At 45.0% G+C, this 20,534-nt stretch overlaps 2 protein-coding genes across 9 annotated transcripts in view; both read right to left on the bottom strand.

Annotated features, from left to right (window-relative positions):
* Positions 1–14,172, bottom strand: part of topbp1 (DNA topoisomerase II binding protein 1) — a 38,011-nt gene extending 23,839 nt beyond the window's left edge. Inside the window, exons 1-8 of the mRNA XM_021562861.2 lie at positions 13,835–14,172; positions 13,312–13,405; positions 13,032–13,166; positions 12,738–12,881; positions 11,877–12,058; positions 7,826–8,019; positions 7,414–7,593; positions 50–216 (exon numbers count right to left, since the gene is read on the bottom strand). Of these exons, the coding sequence (XP_021418536.2) occupies positions 50–216; positions 7,414–7,593; positions 7,826–8,019; positions 11,877–12,058; positions 12,738–12,881; positions 13,032–13,166; positions 13,312–13,398 (1,089 nt within the window). The 5' untranslated portion in view covers positions 13,399–13,405; positions 13,835–14,172. The remainder of the gene's footprint in view (positions 1–49; positions 217–7,413; positions 7,594–7,825; positions 8,020–11,876; positions 12,059–12,737; positions 12,882–13,031; positions 13,167–13,311; positions 13,406–13,834) is intronic.
* Positions 14,173–14,614: 442 nt separating this feature from the next.
* The window catches only part of LOC110489893 (dnaJ homolog subfamily C member 13), a 48,640-nt gene continuing 42,720 nt past the window's right edge, over positions 14,615–20,534 (bottom strand). For 7 of the 8 annotated variants that reach the window (XM_021562859.2, XM_021562854.2, XM_021562853.2 and 4 more), the window contains 8 exons: positions 20,286–20,455; positions 20,026–20,068; positions 19,679–19,852; positions 19,320–19,499; positions 18,881–19,021; positions 18,470–18,613; positions 17,236–17,335; positions 14,615–15,888 (listed from right to left, as the gene is read on the bottom strand). In XM_021562859.2, coding sequence (XP_021418534.1) covers positions 15,791–15,888; positions 17,236–17,335; positions 18,470–18,613; positions 18,881–19,021; positions 19,320–19,499; positions 19,679–19,852; positions 20,026–20,068; positions 20,286–20,455 — 1,050 coding nt within the window. In that variant the 3' untranslated portion in view covers positions 14,615–15,790. Of the gene's footprint in view, positions 15,889–16,915; positions 17,025–17,235; positions 17,336–18,469; positions 18,614–18,880; positions 19,022–19,319; positions 19,500–19,678; positions 19,853–20,025; positions 20,069–20,285; positions 20,456–20,534 lie in introns of all 8 variants that reach the window. The other variant, XR_002468637.2, reaches the window with a different exon arrangement.

Raw genomic sequence — 20,534 nt, 5'->3', positions numbered from 1 at the left:
AGCAAGTGGCTCATATCAAGATATAGTGCTGAAAGGACCGCCTACTGACCTTGCAGCCGTCCAGCAAGTCTTCTGCGGGGCCGACTGTGATGTCCAGAGCGTCGATAGGGTCTGGTGTGTCCAGCCGGCTGAGCGTGGCATTGGTCAAGGCCGTGTCATTCACCGTCATGCTGCTGTTCACAGAAATGTGGCTCAAGCCCAGTAGAGACGCACTGTCTGTAGGAAAACAACAAATGACCTCATTGTGACCAGGGGCTATGTCTACGCGCTTTGAAGCATTATAATATGTGTGTTTTTATGTAGTGGCAAGAAAAAGTATGTGAACCCTTTGGAATTACCTGGATTTCTGCATAAATTGGTCATCAAATTTGAGCTGATCTAAGTCACAACAATAGACAGTGTGCTTAAACTAATAACAAACTAATTGTATTTCTCTTGTCTATATTGCATATATAATTTAAACATTCAGTGTAGGTTGGAAAAAGTATATGTGAACCCCTAGGCTAATGACTTAGCTAATTGGAGTCAGGAGTCAGCTGACCTGTCCAGCTAACCTGTTAATGAGTCCAATCAATGAGACAATTGGAAAATTTGGTTAGAGCTGCCCTGCCCAATAAAACATTTTGAGTTGCTATTCACAAGAAGCATTGCCTGATGTGAACAATGCATCGAACAAAAGATCTCAGAAGACCTACGATTTAGAATTGTTGACTTGCACAAAGGGTTACAAAAGTATCTAAAAACCTTGATGTTCATCATTTCATCATCAGTTCAGGACCGTTGCTACTCTCCTTAGGAGTGGCCGTCCTGCAAAGATGGCTGCAAGAGCACAACGCAAAATGCTCAATGAGGTTAAGAAGAATCCTAGGATGTCAGAAAAATACTTACAGAAATCTCTGGAACATGGTAACATCTTTGTTGACGAGTCTACGATACGTAAAACACTAAACAAGGTGTTCATAGGAGGACAACCACAGAAGAAGCCACTGCTCTCCAAAAAAAAACATTGCTGCACATCTGAAGTTTGCAAAAGTGCACCTGGATGTTCCACAGCGCTACTGGCAAAATATTCTGTGGACAGATTAAACTAAAGTTGAGTTGTTTGGAAGGAACACACATCACTATGTGTGGAGAAAATAAAAGCATAGCACACCAACATCAAAACCTCATTCCAACTGTAAAGTATGGTGGAGGGAGCGTCGTGGTTTGGGGCTGCTTTGCTGCCTTAGGGCCTGGACAGCTTGCGATTGATGGAAAAACGATTTATCAAGACATTTTGCAGGAGAATGTTAGGCTGTCTGCCAAATGAAGCTCAACAGAAGTTGGGTGATTTACACAGAAAAAAAATACGCCTTCGGGAGTGGGCCAGTCAGATTCCTGACCTCAACCCGATTGAGATGCTGTGGTATGACCTCGAGAGCAGTTCACACCAGACACCCCAAGAATATTGCTGAACTGAAACAGTTTTGTAAAGAGGACTGGTCCAAAATTCCTCCTGACCGTTGTGCAGGTCTGATCCGCAACTACAGAAAACATATGGTTGAGGTTATTGCTGTCAAAGGAGGGTCAACCAGTTATTAAATCCAAGGGTTCACATACTTCTTCCACCCTGCACTGAGAATGTTTACACGGTGTGTTCAATAAAGACAAGAAAACGTATAACTGTTTGTGTTTTATTAGTTTAAGCAGACTGTATTTATCTATTGTTGTGACCTAGATGAAGATCAGATCAAATTTAATAGCCAATTTATGCAGAAATCCAGGTATTTCCAAAGGGTTCACATACTTTCTTGCCATTGTATGTATGTAAACTCAGCAAAAAAAGAAATGTCCTCTCACTGTCAACTGCGTTTATTTTCAGCAAACTTAACATGTGTAAATATTTGTATGAACATAAGATTCAACAACAGACAAACTGAAGGGTACCACAAGAGGGAGGAGGATGTCTTCCCTATAACGCAGTGTTGAGATTGCCTGAAATGACAACAAGCTCAGTCCAATGATGCATTCCTGGTTTAACTCTGGCAGTTGTTGTTGCCATCATGTACCTGTCTCGCAGGTGTGATGTTCAAATCAAATCAAATTTTATTTGTCACATACACATGGTTAGCAGATGTTAATGCGGGTGTAGCGAAATGCTTGTGCTTCTAGTTCCGACAATGCAGTAATAACCAACAAGTAATCTAACTAACAATTCCAAAACTACTGTCTTGTACACAGTGTAAGGGGATAAAGAATATGTACATAAGGATATATGAATGAGTGATGGTACAGAGCAGCATAGGCAAGATACAGTAGATGGTATCGAGTACAGTATATACATATGAGATGAGTATGTAAACAAAGTGGCATAGTTAAAGTGGCTAGTGATACATGTATTACATAAGGATACAGTCGATGATATAGAGTACAGTATATACGTATGCATATGAGATGAATAATGTAGGGTAAGTAACATTATATAAGGTAGCATTGTTTAAAGTGGCTAGTGATATATTTACATCATTTCCTATCAATTCCCATTACTAAAGTGGCTGGAGTTGTGTCAGTGTGTTGGCAGCAGCCACTCAATGTTAGTGGTGGCTGTTTAACAGTCTGATGGCCTTGAGATAGAAGCTGTTTTTCAGTCTCTCGGTCCCAGCTTTGATGCACCTGTACTGACCTCGCCTTCTGGATGATAGCGGGGTGAACAGGCAGTGGCTCGGGTGGTTGATGTCCTTGATGATCTTTATGGCCTTCCTGTGACATCGGGTGGTGTAGATGTCCTGGAGGGCAGGTAGTTTGCCCCCGGTGATGCGTTGTGCAGACCTCACTACCCTCTGGAGAGCCTTACGGTTGTGGGCGGAGCAGTTGCCGTACCAGGCGGTGATACAGCCCGCCAGGATGCTCTCGATTGTGCATCTGTAGAAGTTAGTGAGTGCTTTTGGTGACAAACCGAATTTCTTCAGCCTCCTGAGGTTGAAGAGGCGCTGCTGCGCCTTCTTCACGATGCTGTCTGTGTGAGTGGACCAATTCAGTTTGTCTGTGGTGTATGCCGAGGAACTTGAAACTTGCTACCCTCTCCACTACTGTTCCATCGATGTGGATAGGGGGGTGTTCCCTCTGCTGTTTCCTGAAGTCCACAATCATCTCCTTAGTTTTGTTGACGTTGAGTGTGAGGTTATTTTCCTGACACCACACTCCGAGGGCCCTCACCTCCTCCCTGTAGGCCATCTCGTCGTTGTTGGTAATCAAGCATACCACTGTTGTGTCGTCCGCAAACTTGATGATTGAGTTGGAGGCGTGCGTGGCCACGCAGTCGTGGGTTTACAGGGAGTACAGGAGAGGGCTCAGAACACACCCTTGTGGGGCCCCAGTGTTGAGGATCAGCGGGGTGGAGATGTTGTTGCCTACCCTCACCACCTGGGGGCGGCCCGTCAGGAAGTCCAGTACCCAGTTGCACAGGGCGGGGTCGAGACCCAGGGTCTCGAGCTTGATGACGAGCTTGGAGGGTACTATGGTGTTGAATGCCGAGCTGTAGTCGATGAACAGCATTCTCACATAGGTATTCCTCTTGTCCAGATGGGTTAGGGCAGTGTGCAGTGTGGTTGAGATTGCATCGTCTGTGGACCTATTTGGGCGGTAAGCAAATTGGAGTGGGTCTAGGGTGTCGGGTAGGGTGGAGGTGATATGGTCCTTGACTAGTCTCTCAAAGCACTTCATGATGACGAAAGTGAGTGCTACGGGGCGGTAGTCGTTTAGCTCCGTTACCTTAGCTTTCTTGGGAACAGGAACAATGGTGGCCCTCTTGAAGCATGTGGGAACAGCAGACTGGTATAGGGATTGATTGAATATGTCCGTAAACACACCGGCCAGCTGGTCTGCGCATGCCCTGATGGCGCGGCTGGGGATGCCGTCTGGGCCTGCAGCCTTGCGAGGGTTAACACGTTTAAATGTCTTACTCACCTCGGCTGCAGTGAAGGAGAGTCTGCATGTTTTCGTTGCAGGCCGTGTCAGTGGCACTGTATTGTCCTCAAAACGGGCAAAAAAGTTATTTAGTCTGCCTGGGAGCAGGACATCCTGGTCCGTGACTGGGCTGGATTTCTTCTTGTAGTCCGTGATTGACTGTAGACCCTGCCACATGCCTCGTGTCTGAGCCGTTGAATTGAGATTCTACTTTGTCTCTGTACTGACGCTTAGCTTGTTTGATAGCCTTGCGGAGGGAATAGCTGCACTGTTTGTATTCGGTCATGTTACCAGTCACCTTGCCCTGATTAAAAGCAGTGGTTCGCGCTTTCAGTTTCACGCGAATGCTGCCATCAATCCACGGTTTCTGGTTAGGGAATGTTTTAATCGTTGCTATGGGAACGACATCTTCAACGCACGTTCTAATGAACTCGCACACCGAATCAGCGTATTCGTCAATATTGTTATCTGACGCAATACGAAACATGTCCCAGTCCACGTGATGGAAGCAGTCTTGGAGTGTGGAGTCAGCTTGGTCAGACCAGCGTTGGACAGACCTCAGCGTGGGAGCCTCTTGTTTTAGTTTCTGTCTGTAGGCAGGGATCAACAAAATGGAGTCGTGGTCAGCTTTCCCGAAAGGAGGGTGGGGCCAGGCCTTATATGCGTCGCGGAAGTTAGAGTAACAATGATCCAAGGTTTTTCCACCCCTGGTTGCGCAATCGATATGCTGATAACATTTAGGGAGTCTTGTTTTCAGATTAGCCTTGTTAAAATCCCCAGCAACAATGAATGCAGCCTCCGGATAAATGGATTCCAGTTTGCAAAGAGTCAAATAAAGTTCGTTCAGAGCCATCGATGTGTCTGCTTGGGGGGGGGGGGGGGATATATACGGCTGTGATTATAATCGAAGAGAATTCTCTTGGTAGATAATGCGGTCTACATTTGATTGTGAGGAATTCTAAATCAGGTGAACAGAAGGATTTGAGTTCCTGTATGTTTCTTTCATCACACCATGTCTCGTTAGACATAAGGCATACGCCCCCGCCCCTCTTCTTACCAGAAAGATGTTTGTTTCTGTCGGCGCGATGCGTGGAGAAACCCGCTGGCTGCACCGCCCCCGATAGCGTCTCTCCAGTGAGCCATGTTTCCGTGAAGCAAAGAACGTTACAGTCTCTGATGTCCCTCTGGAATGCTACCCTTGCTCGGATTTCATCAACCTTGTTGTCAAGAGACTGGACATTGGCGAGAAGGATGCTAGGGAGTGGTGCACGATGTGCCCGTCTCCGGAGTCTGACCAGAAGACCGCCTCGTTTCCCTCTTTTTCGGAGTCGTTTTTTTGGGTCGCTGCATGGGATCCATTCCGTTGTCCTGGGTGAAAGGCAGAACACAGGATCCGCGTCGCGAAAAACATATTCTTGGTCGTACTGATGGTGAGTTGACGCTGATCTTATATTCAGTAGTTCTTCTTGACTGTATGTAATGAAACCTAAGATGACCTGGGGTACTAATGTAAGAAATAACACGTAAAAAAACAAACCACTGCATAGCTTCCTAGGAACGCGAAGCGAGGCGGCCATCTCTGTCGGCGCCGGAAGTATGTACTGATCCTGTGCAGGTGTCATTACACGTGGTCTGCCACCGCGAGGACGATCAGCTGTCCGTTCTGTCTCCCTGTAGCGCTGTCTTAGGCGTCTCACAGTACAGACATTGCAATTTATTGCCCTGGCCACATCTGCAGTTATCATGCCTCCTTGCAGCATGCCTAAGGCACGTTCACGCAGATGAGCAGGGACCCTGGGCATCTTTATTTTGGTGTTTTTCCAGAGTCAGTAGAAAAGCCTCTTTAGTGTCCTAAGTTTTCATATCTGTGACCTTAATTGCCTACTGTCTGTAAGCTGTTGGTGTCTTAACGACCATGTGCATGTTCATTAATTGTTAATGGTTCAATGAACAAGCATGGGAAACAGTGTTTAAACCCTTTAGATTGAAGACCTATGAAGTTAATTGGATTTTTACGAATTATCTTTGAAAGACAGGGTCCTGAAAAAGGGACGGTTCTTTTTTTTTTTGCTGAGTTTACGCATGTGTATTCTTACGCCTCACGACAATTGCCCTTCAGAGTCAATACAGATCTATTGAATAGGGATTTGAAATAATTGGACTTTTCAAACAGTATCATGAATTTTTGTAAGATATGCAAAATATGTATATTTGTAACGTAGCTACGTTTTTAACCTGAGCACTGCGGCGCGAGGGAGAGATGCTGGCGCTCTATTGAACCCTGAACACTTGCCATATTCAGACCGTTCTCTTTTGCTGCAGAGGGAAGTGTGTGTAGCGCACAGACAGAGGGCGAGAGAGACGCAAAGGCAACTCGGCTACAGCCAAGACGAGCTAACTTGTAGCAGCCACAATGGTATTCATCATCCCATTTAACAGTGTCCGTCTTGACTGGAGTATTTATATTTAACCTTTATTTAACTCGGCAAGTCAGTTAATAAATTATTATTTACAATGACGGCCTACTTGTAAAGCCCCCCCGGGCCAAACCCTCCCTTAACCCTGACGACACTGGGCTAATTGTGCGGCGCACTATGGGACTCCCGATCACGGCCGGTTGTGATACAGCCCGGGATCGAACCCGCGTCTGTAGTGACGCCTCTAGCACTGCGCTGCTAGACAGCTATAGCAAGCTATGCTAATTGAAGACATGCTGCGCTTTTCTCCCCAACCCCATTCAGATAAAACAGCCCACCTATTGGTTGCTTGTTGTATCCAGCTCCTTCTCATTTCACTAACTTTTAATTACGTCATTACATTCCACGTCGCATTGCATTAGTGAGTTCACTCCATTTGCTACACATTGAGCTTCTTTGCCGCTTTGATTGGCCAAACATGCTACACACGAAGGCTACCACACACCATGTCTGTAGCTTGTGAGGTGTTGAAACAGTGTTGCTTTTATGCATTTTGTTTTGTTGCTTTATGTGCTATTGCTCGGTCTGCGTGCTATGTGTTGCCTGTCCTGTTGCTCTGCATGTGCTCACTGCTCATTGTTTGTGTGTATTATTGATTTAAATAAAACCGGAACTTTTACTGCAACGTTGATTAATGTGCACCGTCCCTGTAAAAATAAAACTCAAAACTGTTCGGTTACTGGCCTTTTCATGGGGCGCACCGTGCACGTCATAAAAACTACATTGATTTTATAAAACAATAATTTGAAATGTCATGGTATATCCTTGGATGTAGAATGCCACACTGATATTTTAAATGTAATTTAGAAAAAGCCTTTTCATTGTTAAAATAGGCTTATATTGATTTATTTGAGCAAAAATGTACTCAAGTAATCGAATACTAACATCCATTTAGATATTCAAATAACTGCGCACATCCCTACTATTGAATAATGAGTCATAAAATTCGGAAATATATTTTTTTAAATAAAGGTCAAGCTTGGCGCCTCACCCTCTTTCTTCTTGCTGGTCCCGGTCGGGGTGGAGGTGTGGGGTTTGCCGTCTTTCTGATCCCCTCGCTCCACTGTGTAGCGACTCTCGTCCTGGCAGAAGCCCTTCTCGATGCTGTCAAACAGCCAGTGCAGAGACACACAGAAGACATTCCACTTCTGTGCACACTCATACTTCTGACCTGTAGGCACAGACAAAGGGAGGGAACAGTGAAAGTGACGGAAACTGGGTGGCAGTAGGAGAGATTCAGGAACTCTACGACGACCTAAAGCTGTTATTATATAAAAGGACATGAAGCATGTCTGTCCTGTGTGGCTGAAGCAGGATTTATCCCTGCTTCATTTCTTTGTGATGTGTGTGGAACTGATTCTGAACCTAACTAATTTGGACAATAAAAGGTAAGTTCGACCTACCTGAGGGCTCGCTGACGATGAGGTGGGTGCACTCGTTCATCTTGAGCTGTCCAGTGTAGCTGGCCCCGTGCAGCTGGCAGAGCCTCTGCACCTTCTTACGCTCCACCGTGGAGAGGCCTGTGACACAGACGGTGCAGCCACAGAGCACAGGGCACAAGTAGTCCTCTATGGGCAGGTCAGTGTATCTGAACAGGCTGAGGGGAAGAGAGAAACCGGGACAGGGAGATGAATAGATTGGTTTAAAAGCTGCAATATGTAACTTTGAGTGACCCCACCAAATTCACATGGAAACGTGAGTTATAGATCTGTCATTTTCAGTGAAAGCAAGTCTAAGAAGCGGTAGGTCTGTTCTTGTGCCATTTCTATGCTTCCTATTCTTAAGTTCATTTTTGCGTCTTTGACTTTCAGTTTTGTACACAAGCTTCAATCTGAAAATACAATATTTTTGGTTACCGAAAATATATTTCACAGCGGTATAGATGGTAATGCATTGCTTGTTCTACACTACATATTGCTTGTTTTGTCATAAACTGAAATTTGGCAAACTATTCGAATTTTAGCAACCAGGAAATGGCAGTGATTTCTGAATATTGCACCTTAAATTTATGTAAGTAAAATACAACTGCAGCTACATGGAGCATCTAGGAAATACGATGAGATGGAGGTGCTGAGGGCTGTGCAGAGAATAGTAAGGCTCTGAATAGAGGAGGCAGACTCAATGCTGCAGAACTGTTTTGAGAACTGATTTAAATAAGTTAAAAGATTAATCCACTCAGGACTCATCCATCAACATTGAGGAATATAAATCGTCAGGTCACAGGCTTCATTAGGAAATGTGTTGATGATGATGTACCCATAATAACAATCCGGACATACCCCAATCAAAAATCCTGGATGAATTGAGATATCTGTACCATGCTGAGAGCCCGTACTGCAGCATTCAATGTCAGCAGAACGAAACCCGGTGACGCCTATAAGGCAAGAGCTCCGAAAATCCATTATGGACGAAAAAATACGAGAGAGACTCAAACTTGAATTGATGTTCGACAACTCAGACTCGCGTCGCATGTGGAAAGGACTACAGAATATCACAGACTACAAAGGCAAATCCAGGTGTATGTTGTGCCTGCCGAATCCGCCGACCCAGGTGAGCTTAACACATTCTATTGCTGCGTCGAGGCAGACAATACCGAGCCATCCAAGAAGGCTCTTGCTGTTCCGGACAACCAAGTGCTTTCTCTCTTTGAGGCTGATGAGGAAAACTCTCAAAAGAATGAATACTCAAAGTCGGTGGCCCAGATGGCATCCCTGAGCGCGTCTTCAGAGTGTGTGCTGACTAGTTGGCGGGTGTCTTCTGATATTTTCAACCTGTCCCTATGCCAGGCTGTTGTTCCCACCTGCTTCAAGGAGACCACCTTTGTCCAAGAAAAACAATGTGACATGCCCAAATGATTAATCGCCCTGTCTCACTCACACCAGTCATCATGAAATGCTTTGAGGTTGGTAAGGCCAGGAACACAGGATGCCATTTCCATAGCTATTCACACAGCCGTAGCACATCTGGACAAGAGGAATACCTACAGTTCAGCAATCAACGCTATTGTTCCCCTGAAGCTCGACACCAAGCTCAGAGCCCTGGGTCTGGACACCACCCTCTGCAACTGGATCCTGGACTTCCTGACAGGCAGACCACAGGCTGTGAGGATTGGCAACAACACCTCCTCCAAACTGACTCAACACAGTTGCCCCCTGTGTTGTGTCCTCAGCTGAACTTCCTGTTCACCCACGACTGGCTGGCTTGCTTCCTTTGCACGACACCAACTCCATCATCAAGTTTGCTGACGACACCACAGTGCCTGAGGAAAGCCTGCAGAATAATAAAGGATCCCAGCCACAAGCTGTTCACTCCCTTCGGGTTGGCAGACGGTATCGGAGCATGACGTCTGATAGAAACGGTCTCTGAGCCTGTTCGTATCTACAAGCCATCAGACTGCTGAACACTTGAACTGGCCACCTGCTCTGATTCTCTGCACCTTAGCACGCGCGCGCACACACAACTGCTGCTACCGGATTCTTATTATGATGGCTAAATACTGCACAATTTAGAACTTACAACCCAATCCCCAAAACACGTAAATATGGCACCTTCCTGTATTATATGCAGGAAGTTATAATCATTAGTTTTAACTACACATGGCTGATGATATTACTCGTTTATCTAGCGTGATTTTAAAAAAGTGCATTTGCGAAAAAAGCACAATCATTGGACGACTGTACCTAACCATAAACACCCATGCCTTTCTTAAAATCAATACACAGAAGTATATATTTTTAAACCTGCATATTTAGCCAAAATAAATCCAGGTTAGCAGGCAATATTAACCAGGTGAAATTGTGTAATTTCTTTTGCGTTCATTGCACGCAGAGTGAGGGTATATGCAACAGTTTGGGCAGCCTGGCTCATTGCGAACTAATTTGCCAGAATTCTACATAATGATGACATAACATTGAAGGTTGTGCAATGTAACAAGAATATTTAGACTTCGATAAAATACCGAACGCTTTCGTATTTCACTGAAATAATAAACGTTTTGTTCATGATAGTTTCCGGATTCGATCATATTAATGACCAAAGGCTTGTATGTCTGTGTGTTATTATGTTATAATTAAGTCTGATTTGATAGAGCAATCTGACTGAGCGATGGTAGGCAGCAGCAGGCTCGTAAGCATGAATTCAAACAGCACTTTCGTGCACTTTGCCAGCAGCTCTTCTCAAGCACAGCGCTGTTTATGACTTCAAGCCTATCAGCCTACTGGCTGGTGTAACCGATGTGAAATGGCTAGCTAGTTAGTTGGGTGTGCGCTAATAGCATTTCAAACATCACTCGCTCTGAGACTTAGAGTAGTTATTCTCCTTGCTCTGCAAGGGCTGCGACTTTTGTGGAGCGATGGGTAAAGCTGCTTCAAGTGTGGCTGTTGTCAATGTGTTCCTGGTTCGAGGGGCGAGGAGAGGGATGGAAGATTTACTGTTACACTGGCAATACTATAGTGCCTATAAGAACATCCAATAGTCAAAGGTATATGAAATATAAATGGTATAGAGAGAAATAGTCCTATAAATACTATATTAACTCCAACCTAAAACCTCTTACCTTGGAATATTGAAGTCTCATGTTAAAAGGAACCACCAACTCTCGTGTTCTGAGCAAGGAACTCAAACGTTAGCTTTTTTACATGGCACATATTGCAGTTTTACTTTCACTTACTAAACACTGTTTTTGCATTATTTAAACCAAATTGAATGTTTCATTTATTTGAGCTACATAGATTTTTACTCAAGTATTATATTAAGTTAAAATAAGTGTTCATTCAGTATTGTTGTAATTGTCATTATTACAAATAAATACATTTAAAAAAATTGGCAGATTAATCGGTATTGGCTTTATTTTTTTGGTCCTCCAATAATCGGTATCGGCGTTGAAAAATCATAATTGGTCGACCTCTACTTGAGACATCTGTGGCATGGTGCTGTGTGACAAAATGGCACATTTTAGAGTAGCCTTTTATTGTCTCCAGCACAATGATCATGCTGTTTAATCAGCTTCTTGCTTGTCAGGTGGATGGATTATCTTGGCAAATGAGAAATGGTCACTAACAGGGATGTAAACTAATTTGTGCACAAAATGTACAAAAAAAAAAAGCTTTTTGTCTGAATGGAAAATTTCTGAGATCTTTTATTTCAGCCCATGAAACATGGGACCAACAGTTTACATGTTGAGTTCATATTTTTGTTCAGTGTATTTTACTGAGCCATTTACTTTGTTAGTAGTCTTATATTTTATTGTTTCTTATCGCTGTTGCATTGTCGAGAAGGAACCTGCAAGTAAGCATTTTGTTGGACGTGTATAGCATTGTGTGTCCCGTACATATGACTAATACAATTTCAAACTAGGTGTACACTTTTAACATACTTGCTACATCTTTGGTTGATTAGACATAGCTTTCATTAATGTCTCTGGCAAAATGAGAAAGGCATAAAAATCCCTATTACCTGTCCTGTGATTTCTCCCAGCAGGTTTTGACCCAGGCGGGAAGCAAGATGGGCTTCCCCATGCTGGCGGCCACCAGGTACTTCTTGCTGCCCACCTCCCCGGCAACTAGGTGAGTGACAGACACGTTAAGGTCCCGATAGACCCGCCCTCCCATCAGCTGTACCAGATCCATCACGTCAGCCTGGAGGTACAGACACAGACAGTCACTAACAGGCCTAATACATTGGATGCATAACATTTCCGGGCATGAGATGCTCCCATTCATTTCAATGTAACCTGGACCTAAGCAGCACAGCTCCGCAAGAGGCACGCACTGCTCAGGGTAAAATTACGCTTTGTTTCTATTTTCACCCCATCTTTCTCCCCAATTTAGGGGTATCCAAGTGGTAGTTACAGTCTTGTCTCAACTCCCGTACGGACTCAGGAGAGGCGAAGGTCGAGAGCCGTGCGTCCTCCGAAACACAACCCAACCAAGCCGCACTGTTTGACACAATGCCCACTTAACCCAGAAGGCAGCCGCACCAATGTGTCGGAGGAAACACTGTACACCTGCCGACCGTGTCAGCGTATAATGCGCACTACCAAACCCTCCCCTAACCCGGACGATGCTGGGCCAATTGTACGCCGCCCCATGGGTCTCCCGGTAGTGGCTGTCTGTGACAGAGCCTGGACTCGAGCCCTGACTCTAGTGGCACAGCCAGCACTGCAATGCAGTACCTTGCACCACTCGGGAGGCGGTTCTATTTTTGAGAGCTCCCCTGTAAGGATGTTTATGTGGATGTATTACATAATTGGCATGAAAAACACTTGCCATCATTGTTGACGAGTCAAGCAGAGTAGAGGGGAAAGCAATGGTTTACCCTAGCCTCCTTGTCCAGACTGGTGCAGGAGATGGTAACATCAGCCATGGCCATGTTGTAGACAGGCTGCTCTGCTTTGGGAACACAGCGCTGCTGCTGCAGGCAGAAGAGCACCACTAGTGGACTCACCACTCGACAGCCCAGCTTTCACGGAGACAACGGGAGGAAAACAAAGTTTTACACTACTGACAATTTCAGTACACTACATTGCTGACATTGTTCTTAACATGTTGTGACTTGTGAGGATAAGTAGGTAGAAGCCAGGTTTGGGAATGTGTGCGTCTTGAGACAGACCTTTGTGCAGTGGTGGAAGGCTGGAGTGGAAAAGGTACTGAAGACAAATAGAGACTTGTCATTACGGTCCATCTGTAATGCAGTCTCCTCATCAATGTTCTTCAAATAACTCTCTGACTGGAGCGCCATTATGGCCTGTTTCAGAAGGAATAGAAAGATGAGTAATTTCAATAACCAACACTTCAATAACAGAAACATGACTATTTTAATATCAAATGTTAGTGGTTGTTCATGGACACTACAGTAGTGGCACTGGTATCGTAATCAAAGTTGTACTCACCTCATAGGCCTTGACAGCAAGGTCTGTCTTTCGTCCATTGACTTCTACAAACTTCACAACGAAGCCATCTCGATCTCCTTTCGACATGGTCAACCTGCCATGTGACAGAAGTGCATTAACCCGTCATATGGCTAACACCGGCTCTTTAATTCATGACATACGTTAGCTAGCTACAGGGAACATAGCTAGCTAGTTGCTCGATGACATGAGTGGTGACATTAACCAGCTAACGTTAGCTTATTTTACTGCCAGTGTCAGTAATGACTATAGCGTCATCTACATATGTAAACGTTAGCTAGCTAACATTAGCTGACATAATTATTGCAAGGCAGTCAGTCACTTTCTGTGCGGAGTGTGTATCCTCAACGTCTGGGACGTGGGATGAGTTCAGGACCCGGTTTAAAAAGGCAAATACATTCAAGTTTAACGTTAGAACCATAGCTAGGATCCTATGGTTCAAACGACGAACTTATGCCTTAAGCTGTTTTTGGGAAACCGGGCCCTGGTTCACCAATGTTCTTACCTTATTGGACCGCCAATATAATATTTTTTACTGTAGGATATAACTAGGTTTGTTAAATTATCTAGAACTAGCAAGCAACATTAACAGGTTTAAAAGTCGAGCTCGCAAGGGGCCAAAATCACTGGTGCACGAGCCCCAAATGAAGACGACTGGATGCCTGCTCGAATTGGAACGTCATTCACAGAGCTTGAAGACCATCAAAATAAGATGTTTAAATCTGAACAAACAATCGCCAATTGTCTCGATCACTTGTGTACAACAAATAAATAAAAAAATAGTTCAAACATCTTGTAGGCGTTGCTATTCGCGCGCGGAAATCGTAATCAGCTGCAGACGGAAGTGAGGTTGTGTGGCTCCTAAGAAAATTAAGTGAACTTGAACGTGCGCCCTCTGCTGGCAGGCGTATAAACTAATTCAACACGATTTCCACTTACACAGCTGGCAGCAGCAAGGGTAACTGATTCAGCATGCCACCAATAGCACACCATTAAGATTACATAAAATGTCAAATCTGAAGCCCAGTCTACTTAAAATATCAGAAATACTAACAAGTATGGGTTGTAAATTGTGATTAGATGTGTTGTATTGTTAGTATGTGTACTGCAGCTTAAGATTCTGTACCATTATGGCACAAGAGTGTGCTTGTTCTGTCATTGTATGTAGTGTTGCTATGCCCCATTTTGGCATAAAGTTAAACATTTCTCTTATCTGACTGTACTTTATATAGTCATTCATTCATTCATTCATTCTTCTCATTAGTACTGACAATAGAAACACACATTATGAAGAACACTGTGGATTCCCTTTTTATTTCCTAAAATTGTATTTACAAGTGCGACTGATTCTTTTAAAATGTACATTCAATATAGAAAGTTTGCCATATTACATTGAACATTTCACAATTGCACTAGTCTTTCACATATATTTATAATCAGAGTCAGTATCATTCCTCATGTCTTAGCAGAAGCTCATTTGAATTGGTAAAGACCGTTATTTACCTATAAATATTAGAGTGCTTTTTGCATTCTGGGGAAGGAAAAGAACAAAAAGATGTGGTGGTGGAAGAAAGGTCAAACTTCGAAGAGCAGAGCAAAGTATGGCGCAGGAACATCGTGATTGGGATAATACAGAAAGGAGACAACGAACGCACGTGTGACCACTTCAAAAAGGGGCAGACGGATGCTGACGTCTAGTAGTCTTGCCCTGTCTCAAAGCTCTGTTCCCTATAGAAGGGCGGGGGGGGGGGTCCAGAGCAGAGCCCTAATACACCACAGTTCTGTGAGTTCCTCCTTACAACATTTTTCAACCATACGACACTAAAACATACATTATAAAATTAGGAAAGGTTTGACTGGTCCTGTAAACAGGTGAGCGGAGGAGATTAAGTTCATCTTTGTCCAGTGATCACACGTTCAGGCCGGATACACATAAGGTACCCTCCTTCAGGACTCGTGGCTGTGATCTGTGAGGGTATGTGCTGCCAGGCAGAGCAGTGAGACCGGGCATGATGGAGAGAGGAAGGAGAAGAGAATGGAGGGAGGTAGGTCCAAATTTTCTTCTGTTCGTCTATCCCCACCACAAAAAAAAAAATTGAGATTAAAAAATATATTCATACAAAAGTAAACTATTTGTGTCATTGGAAAAAACAAAGAAGCGGAAAAACAGAAGAAAAAAAGGTTGACTCGATGACAAGTGTTATCATTTGCTTTAAAACAATCAAACAAAGGTTTACAACGAGTGCTGTTTGGAGGCGGGGAAGGAGAGCGACATTTTAAGGGTTTGAGGGCAGACATTTTGGAGACAGTCAATGATAGTCTGTGATGGCCCCCTCTCCTTCCTCCCTCTCTTTCTCCCTCCTTCAGAGAGCTGAGCAGTCTCTCTGAGCTGCAGCCTGTGATCCACAGGGTAGTCTGGATGTCTGAGCACTTCTCCCTCTCTGTCTGTCAGTCAGTCAAATCAGCCTGAGTCTCCAATGTCATTGTCCACAGGAGGCGGAACGCTGGGCAGCACTGTGGAGCCGGTTCCTGCTGTAAGGTAGCCTGCTACACCTGGACCTGCAGGAACCAGAGAGACAGACAGAGAGAGAGACAGAGAGAGAGAGGAGGATGAGTTAAGAGAGAGACATACTTAGGGTGGCAAAATTCCAGTAACTCTCCAAAAACTCCCAGTTTCAGAAATTCAGGTTGGAAGACTGAATGTTCAAACTGGGTGACTGAGGAGGCATGATGTGATGCAAGTGAAAGTCACAACTGATGCAAGTACAACATCGTGTGATTATGGGGTTGGTTGTATGGGGAGGTGGTGCTAGAGATGGCATGGAGGTATATGAGTATATGAACTATTGCTACAGAGCATCCACGAGCATATTGCCACTTTACTTTGTTAGGGACACTGTTGGTTTCTCAAGGGCTGGCCCGGCCCATTAGTAGTTCAGAGGATTCACCCATTGATATGTGCTACAGGGACTTCATCCGTACAGTGTTTTTCCAATCCATGTCTGGAGATGGAGATGAGTGGGGGAAAAGTGGAAATTGAAAAACGGCACAAGATGGAGTGTGACGGAGCCTCCCGAGTGGCGCAGTGGTCTAAGGTACTGCATTGCAGTGCTAGCTGTGCCACTAGAGATTCTGGGTTCGAGTCCAGGCTCTGTCGCAGCCGGGAGACCCATGGGGCGGCACCCAATTGGTCCAGCATTGTCCGGGTTAGGGGAGGATTTGGCCGGCAGGGATGTCCTTGTCCCATCGCGCACTAGCGACTCCTGTGGCGGGCCAGGCGCAGTACACGCTGACACGGTCGGCAGGTGTACGGTGACATTGGTGAGGCTGGCTTCCAGGTTAAGTGGGCATTGTGTCAAGAAGCAGTGCGGCTTGGTTGGGTTTCGCAGGATGCACGGCTCTCGACCTTCACCTCTCCCAAGTCCGTACGGGAGTTGCAGCGATGACTGCCTTGCAACTACCAATTGGATACCACAAAATTGGGAAGAAAAAGGGGGTAAAAAATATATAAATAAATAAAAAGATGGAGGGTGCCATGTCAAAGAGTGGAGATGGAGAGTGGCATGGGAGCAAGGATAAAGTCTACCTGCGTCAGAGCAAAGAGAGAGGAGGCGCGCTGGGAGGGCCCTGCACAGGAAACTACAACCCACTCCGCAGGGGGCTGCTGGCCGCCATGAGAGAGGGAGTGGAAACACCTGAAGAAGGAAATGTGGAGGAAGAGGAGAAAGGGAAGGAAGAGAGGTAAAGGAGGGAGGGTACTAAGCACAAAGTGAAGAGGCAGTGCCCACAAAATGCCCCAAGGGAAGCATAGAAGAACGAAGGATGCAGATTGAGCCCGTAGAATGCCCTCTCTAAACTTACCATCTTTGTAGCGCATAACAGAATGTGTGCAGATTCCATTCCTACCTGTGAGGTACCCTGCGGTCTGGGACTCGGAGATGAATAGGTCATGTTTCTGGTCTTTGAAGGCACTCCACACAGTGGACCGAGCCAAGATTTCATTCACCTGCAACACAGTACCACTCAGACTGACACGTGTACAATACCACAGTGTATAGGATAAGATCAACATGAATGTCCTACGGAGAAGTCTTAGACACAGTACTGATGTATATAAACACAATACATCTCTCACACACAACATATACATTTCAACTACAATCAAACAGCTGTGCTCTGTCTCAGTAGACTGCAGGTTGTTAATAGAGGGCTTCAGATTGCGACAATTTAATCGCATTTTGCGATCCTTTGAGTTGTCTGTGCGAGTTATATTTTCATATTTATTTTAAAAAATTGGTCGCATCGATGCGAGCTGCACATTCTACATGCTCCCCTCACTCCAAAACGTCCTATATTTTTTTTCACACTACTAAAACCGTGACTTGTTTAAAAACAATGTGCATTACCCTCAAGATTCCTGTGATAAAAGTATCTCCCGTGTCTCTGGTTCGCTGGGGCCTGCCGCTGTGATGAACGAGCCATTGTGAATGTAAGCGTCATTGGGGTAACAACCTAGGCTACAACTGCACGGTTTTTCCCCAGGACACTGTATTTACTGTTAGATTAATACATGGCTACCAGCAGCGGGTATTACGTTTCCAGTTAGTGACCTAGCTAACGTGTTTTGAGTTTCCACTTGCTCAGGTGGTGACTTGGCACCAAATAAATGTGCCTGTGATATTTTGTGCACATAAAGATGTAGTCAAATTCATCTCTATTGAACAAAATATAATTCTGAAAATTATGGAGCCCTATTTTAACAATGAAATACAATAGCCTAAGTGCCAAACCAAAATTCATGACAATCCCTGGATTGGGTTGCATAACAAAATATATTTAAATCATGCATTCCCTGCATGAACATCCTAAAGATGAATACCGTCTCAGTAATCTATTACACCTCTTTGTATAGCATGGTGAATGACTTGCTAAGATGGTTACATAATTTTTCTATTGCGTGATGCTGTAAAAAAAATAAAAAATAAATAGGTTGCGACCAAATCATGGGCTGGTGCCACCAACTGTAAAAGGTAGTGGCACCATTGTCACCAGGGGGAAATGATCGTCTGGAGCCCTGTTGACATGTTGGACGATATGTTGGACGATATATTGATTTGACATATAGCCAGGGGTGCCTTACCTGTTCGCCATACTGCAGACTGCGTGTCATGGACTTGAGAGCCTTGACGATCTGAGCCTTGGTGGCCGAGGGGTTGTCTAAGGTCTCCAGCCCGATCCCTTCCAGTAGCCGCAGAAGGTACGGCACCAAATCCACTCGTAGGGCCTGTGTGTGCACGTACAAAACACATTAAAACACTAAAATAACATGGAATAACAACACGCATGAAAAGGACAGAACACCAAGTCTTTTGCTAAAGGAATTAACAGTAAGAAACGGTGTGAGAAAATGTAACTTTATATCAGAGCGATGGGATGCATCCCAAATGGCACTATTCCCTATAACACACTACTATGGGCCCTGGTGAAAAGTAGTGCACTACACAGGGAATCGGGTGCCATTTGATATGTAGCCATAATAAAGACGAGGTACCTGAGCCACCAGGTCAGTCTGCTCTCTCTGGAACATGCGGTTGAGCGCCTCGCAGGCCAGTCCTGCCATGTCTGCCCTCATCTTCATCCCGCTCATCAGAGGACCGATGGTCTCCAGGGAGGCCATTGAGCGCACACATTGCTGCGCACACACACACCACACATACAGAAACATGGCATTAGACTTGAATATATTTCCACGTGAGACAGAAATAAATATAACACTGATTTAGTGTCCATGGGAAGATCGTTGACCTCCTTACATTCAAACAGGACTATTGTAGACTCAGTATGTAGTTTAAGTTGGCTTGGTTGTAGTTATACCACTACATCAGTACATTCGTCAATTATAGCTTGCTAAACTACCTTATAGTAGTCCGTTTATCTTGCCCATTATATATCATGAATTTAGGTTTGTTGTAGCCCTAGATTGAACGCACCTCATTGTCCGACAGCACGTGGATGAGGCGGATGGAGCTCTTGGGCACGGCGTTGTTCTTGTGGGTCAGTGCAGACAGGATGCGAGGCAGGTGGCCCAGGGGAGGGACCTGGTCACACAGCTGGGTCTGTGTGCTGAACAAACACACCGCCGCCGTGGTAACCGTCTCCAGGGCCTCACCCTGTTGGAAACGAGCAGCGAAAGGTTAAATCAAACCAAAATGGAAATACAGGGTATTCTATGAGATGACAATTTTTTCTGCTCAGTTACAGGAAGTGTTTGTGTGTGTACGAAATGTGCTTTAATTCACTCAGTGATAAACTCACAGGCGCAAGGAGATGAACACGTGAGTGTACTCACATTGGGGTTGTTTTTCTCGTACAGCTCAGTAAGGGTCTCCAGGAGGGACACAAGGAACTCCCTGGGTTTGCGCAGCACCCAGCCTGGCTGAGCGATGAAGATACGCAGGAAGACTCCGCCCACTGCCAGCTCACCCTGCCCCGCCCCATACGCCACCGTGAACTCCTCTGGCAGCTGCGCATACAGTCAACAGCATACCATTAACACGCTGTATATCATAAACATTAGTACAATGGGCATCCCATGTGATTATTTTGTTGCTTCAGCATTTATCCCCGTACACTGTAGGCCTACAATGAAATCCACAACATACAGAACAGCATTAGATTGAATACGGATACACTTACTCTCCAGTTGACATCAGGATTATCCTTCTGCTGTTTGAAGTGCCTGCAGAGGACACGGGAGGAATATATGGTACAAAAGACACAAATCAAATATATAGCATAAATGGTGCATTTCATCATTTCACAGCTAACTGTTGTGCTGTCATTATGTCAACACTTTACAGGGCCACAAACAATTTAACAATTTGGGGCCTAACGACCACAAAGCCACAGGGGTGGGTGGGTGAGTGACAGAGTGTGAAAAAAAAGTGGTTGCGTACTCGAGCATCATCTCACGGACGGTGGTGGAGACAGTCTCCCGGGAGCCGTCGTTCCAGATGAGCTCGGGGTTCTCGTGTGTCCCCTCGAAGATGTGCACTGCTGCCTCCGCGTTGTCCCGCATGGCGTCCATGAACACACCCGGCAGGAAACGCATCAGAGTCAGCCGCACCTGAGAGGGAGGGATGAGGTAGAGAGAGAGAGAGAAGGACAGAAGAGGTGGGACAGAGATTGAGTGAGGGAGAAAAAAA

This window comes from Oncorhynchus mykiss, chromosome 15, assembly GCF_013265735.2.
Source record: "Oncorhynchus mykiss isolate Arlee chromosome 15, USDA_OmykA_1.1, whole genome shotgun sequence".
Classification (NCBI taxonomy): Eukaryota; Metazoa; Chordata; class Actinopteri; order Salmoniformes; family Salmonidae; genus Oncorhynchus; species Oncorhynchus mykiss.
This window is presented reverse-complemented; position numbering and strand designations above follow the sequence as displayed.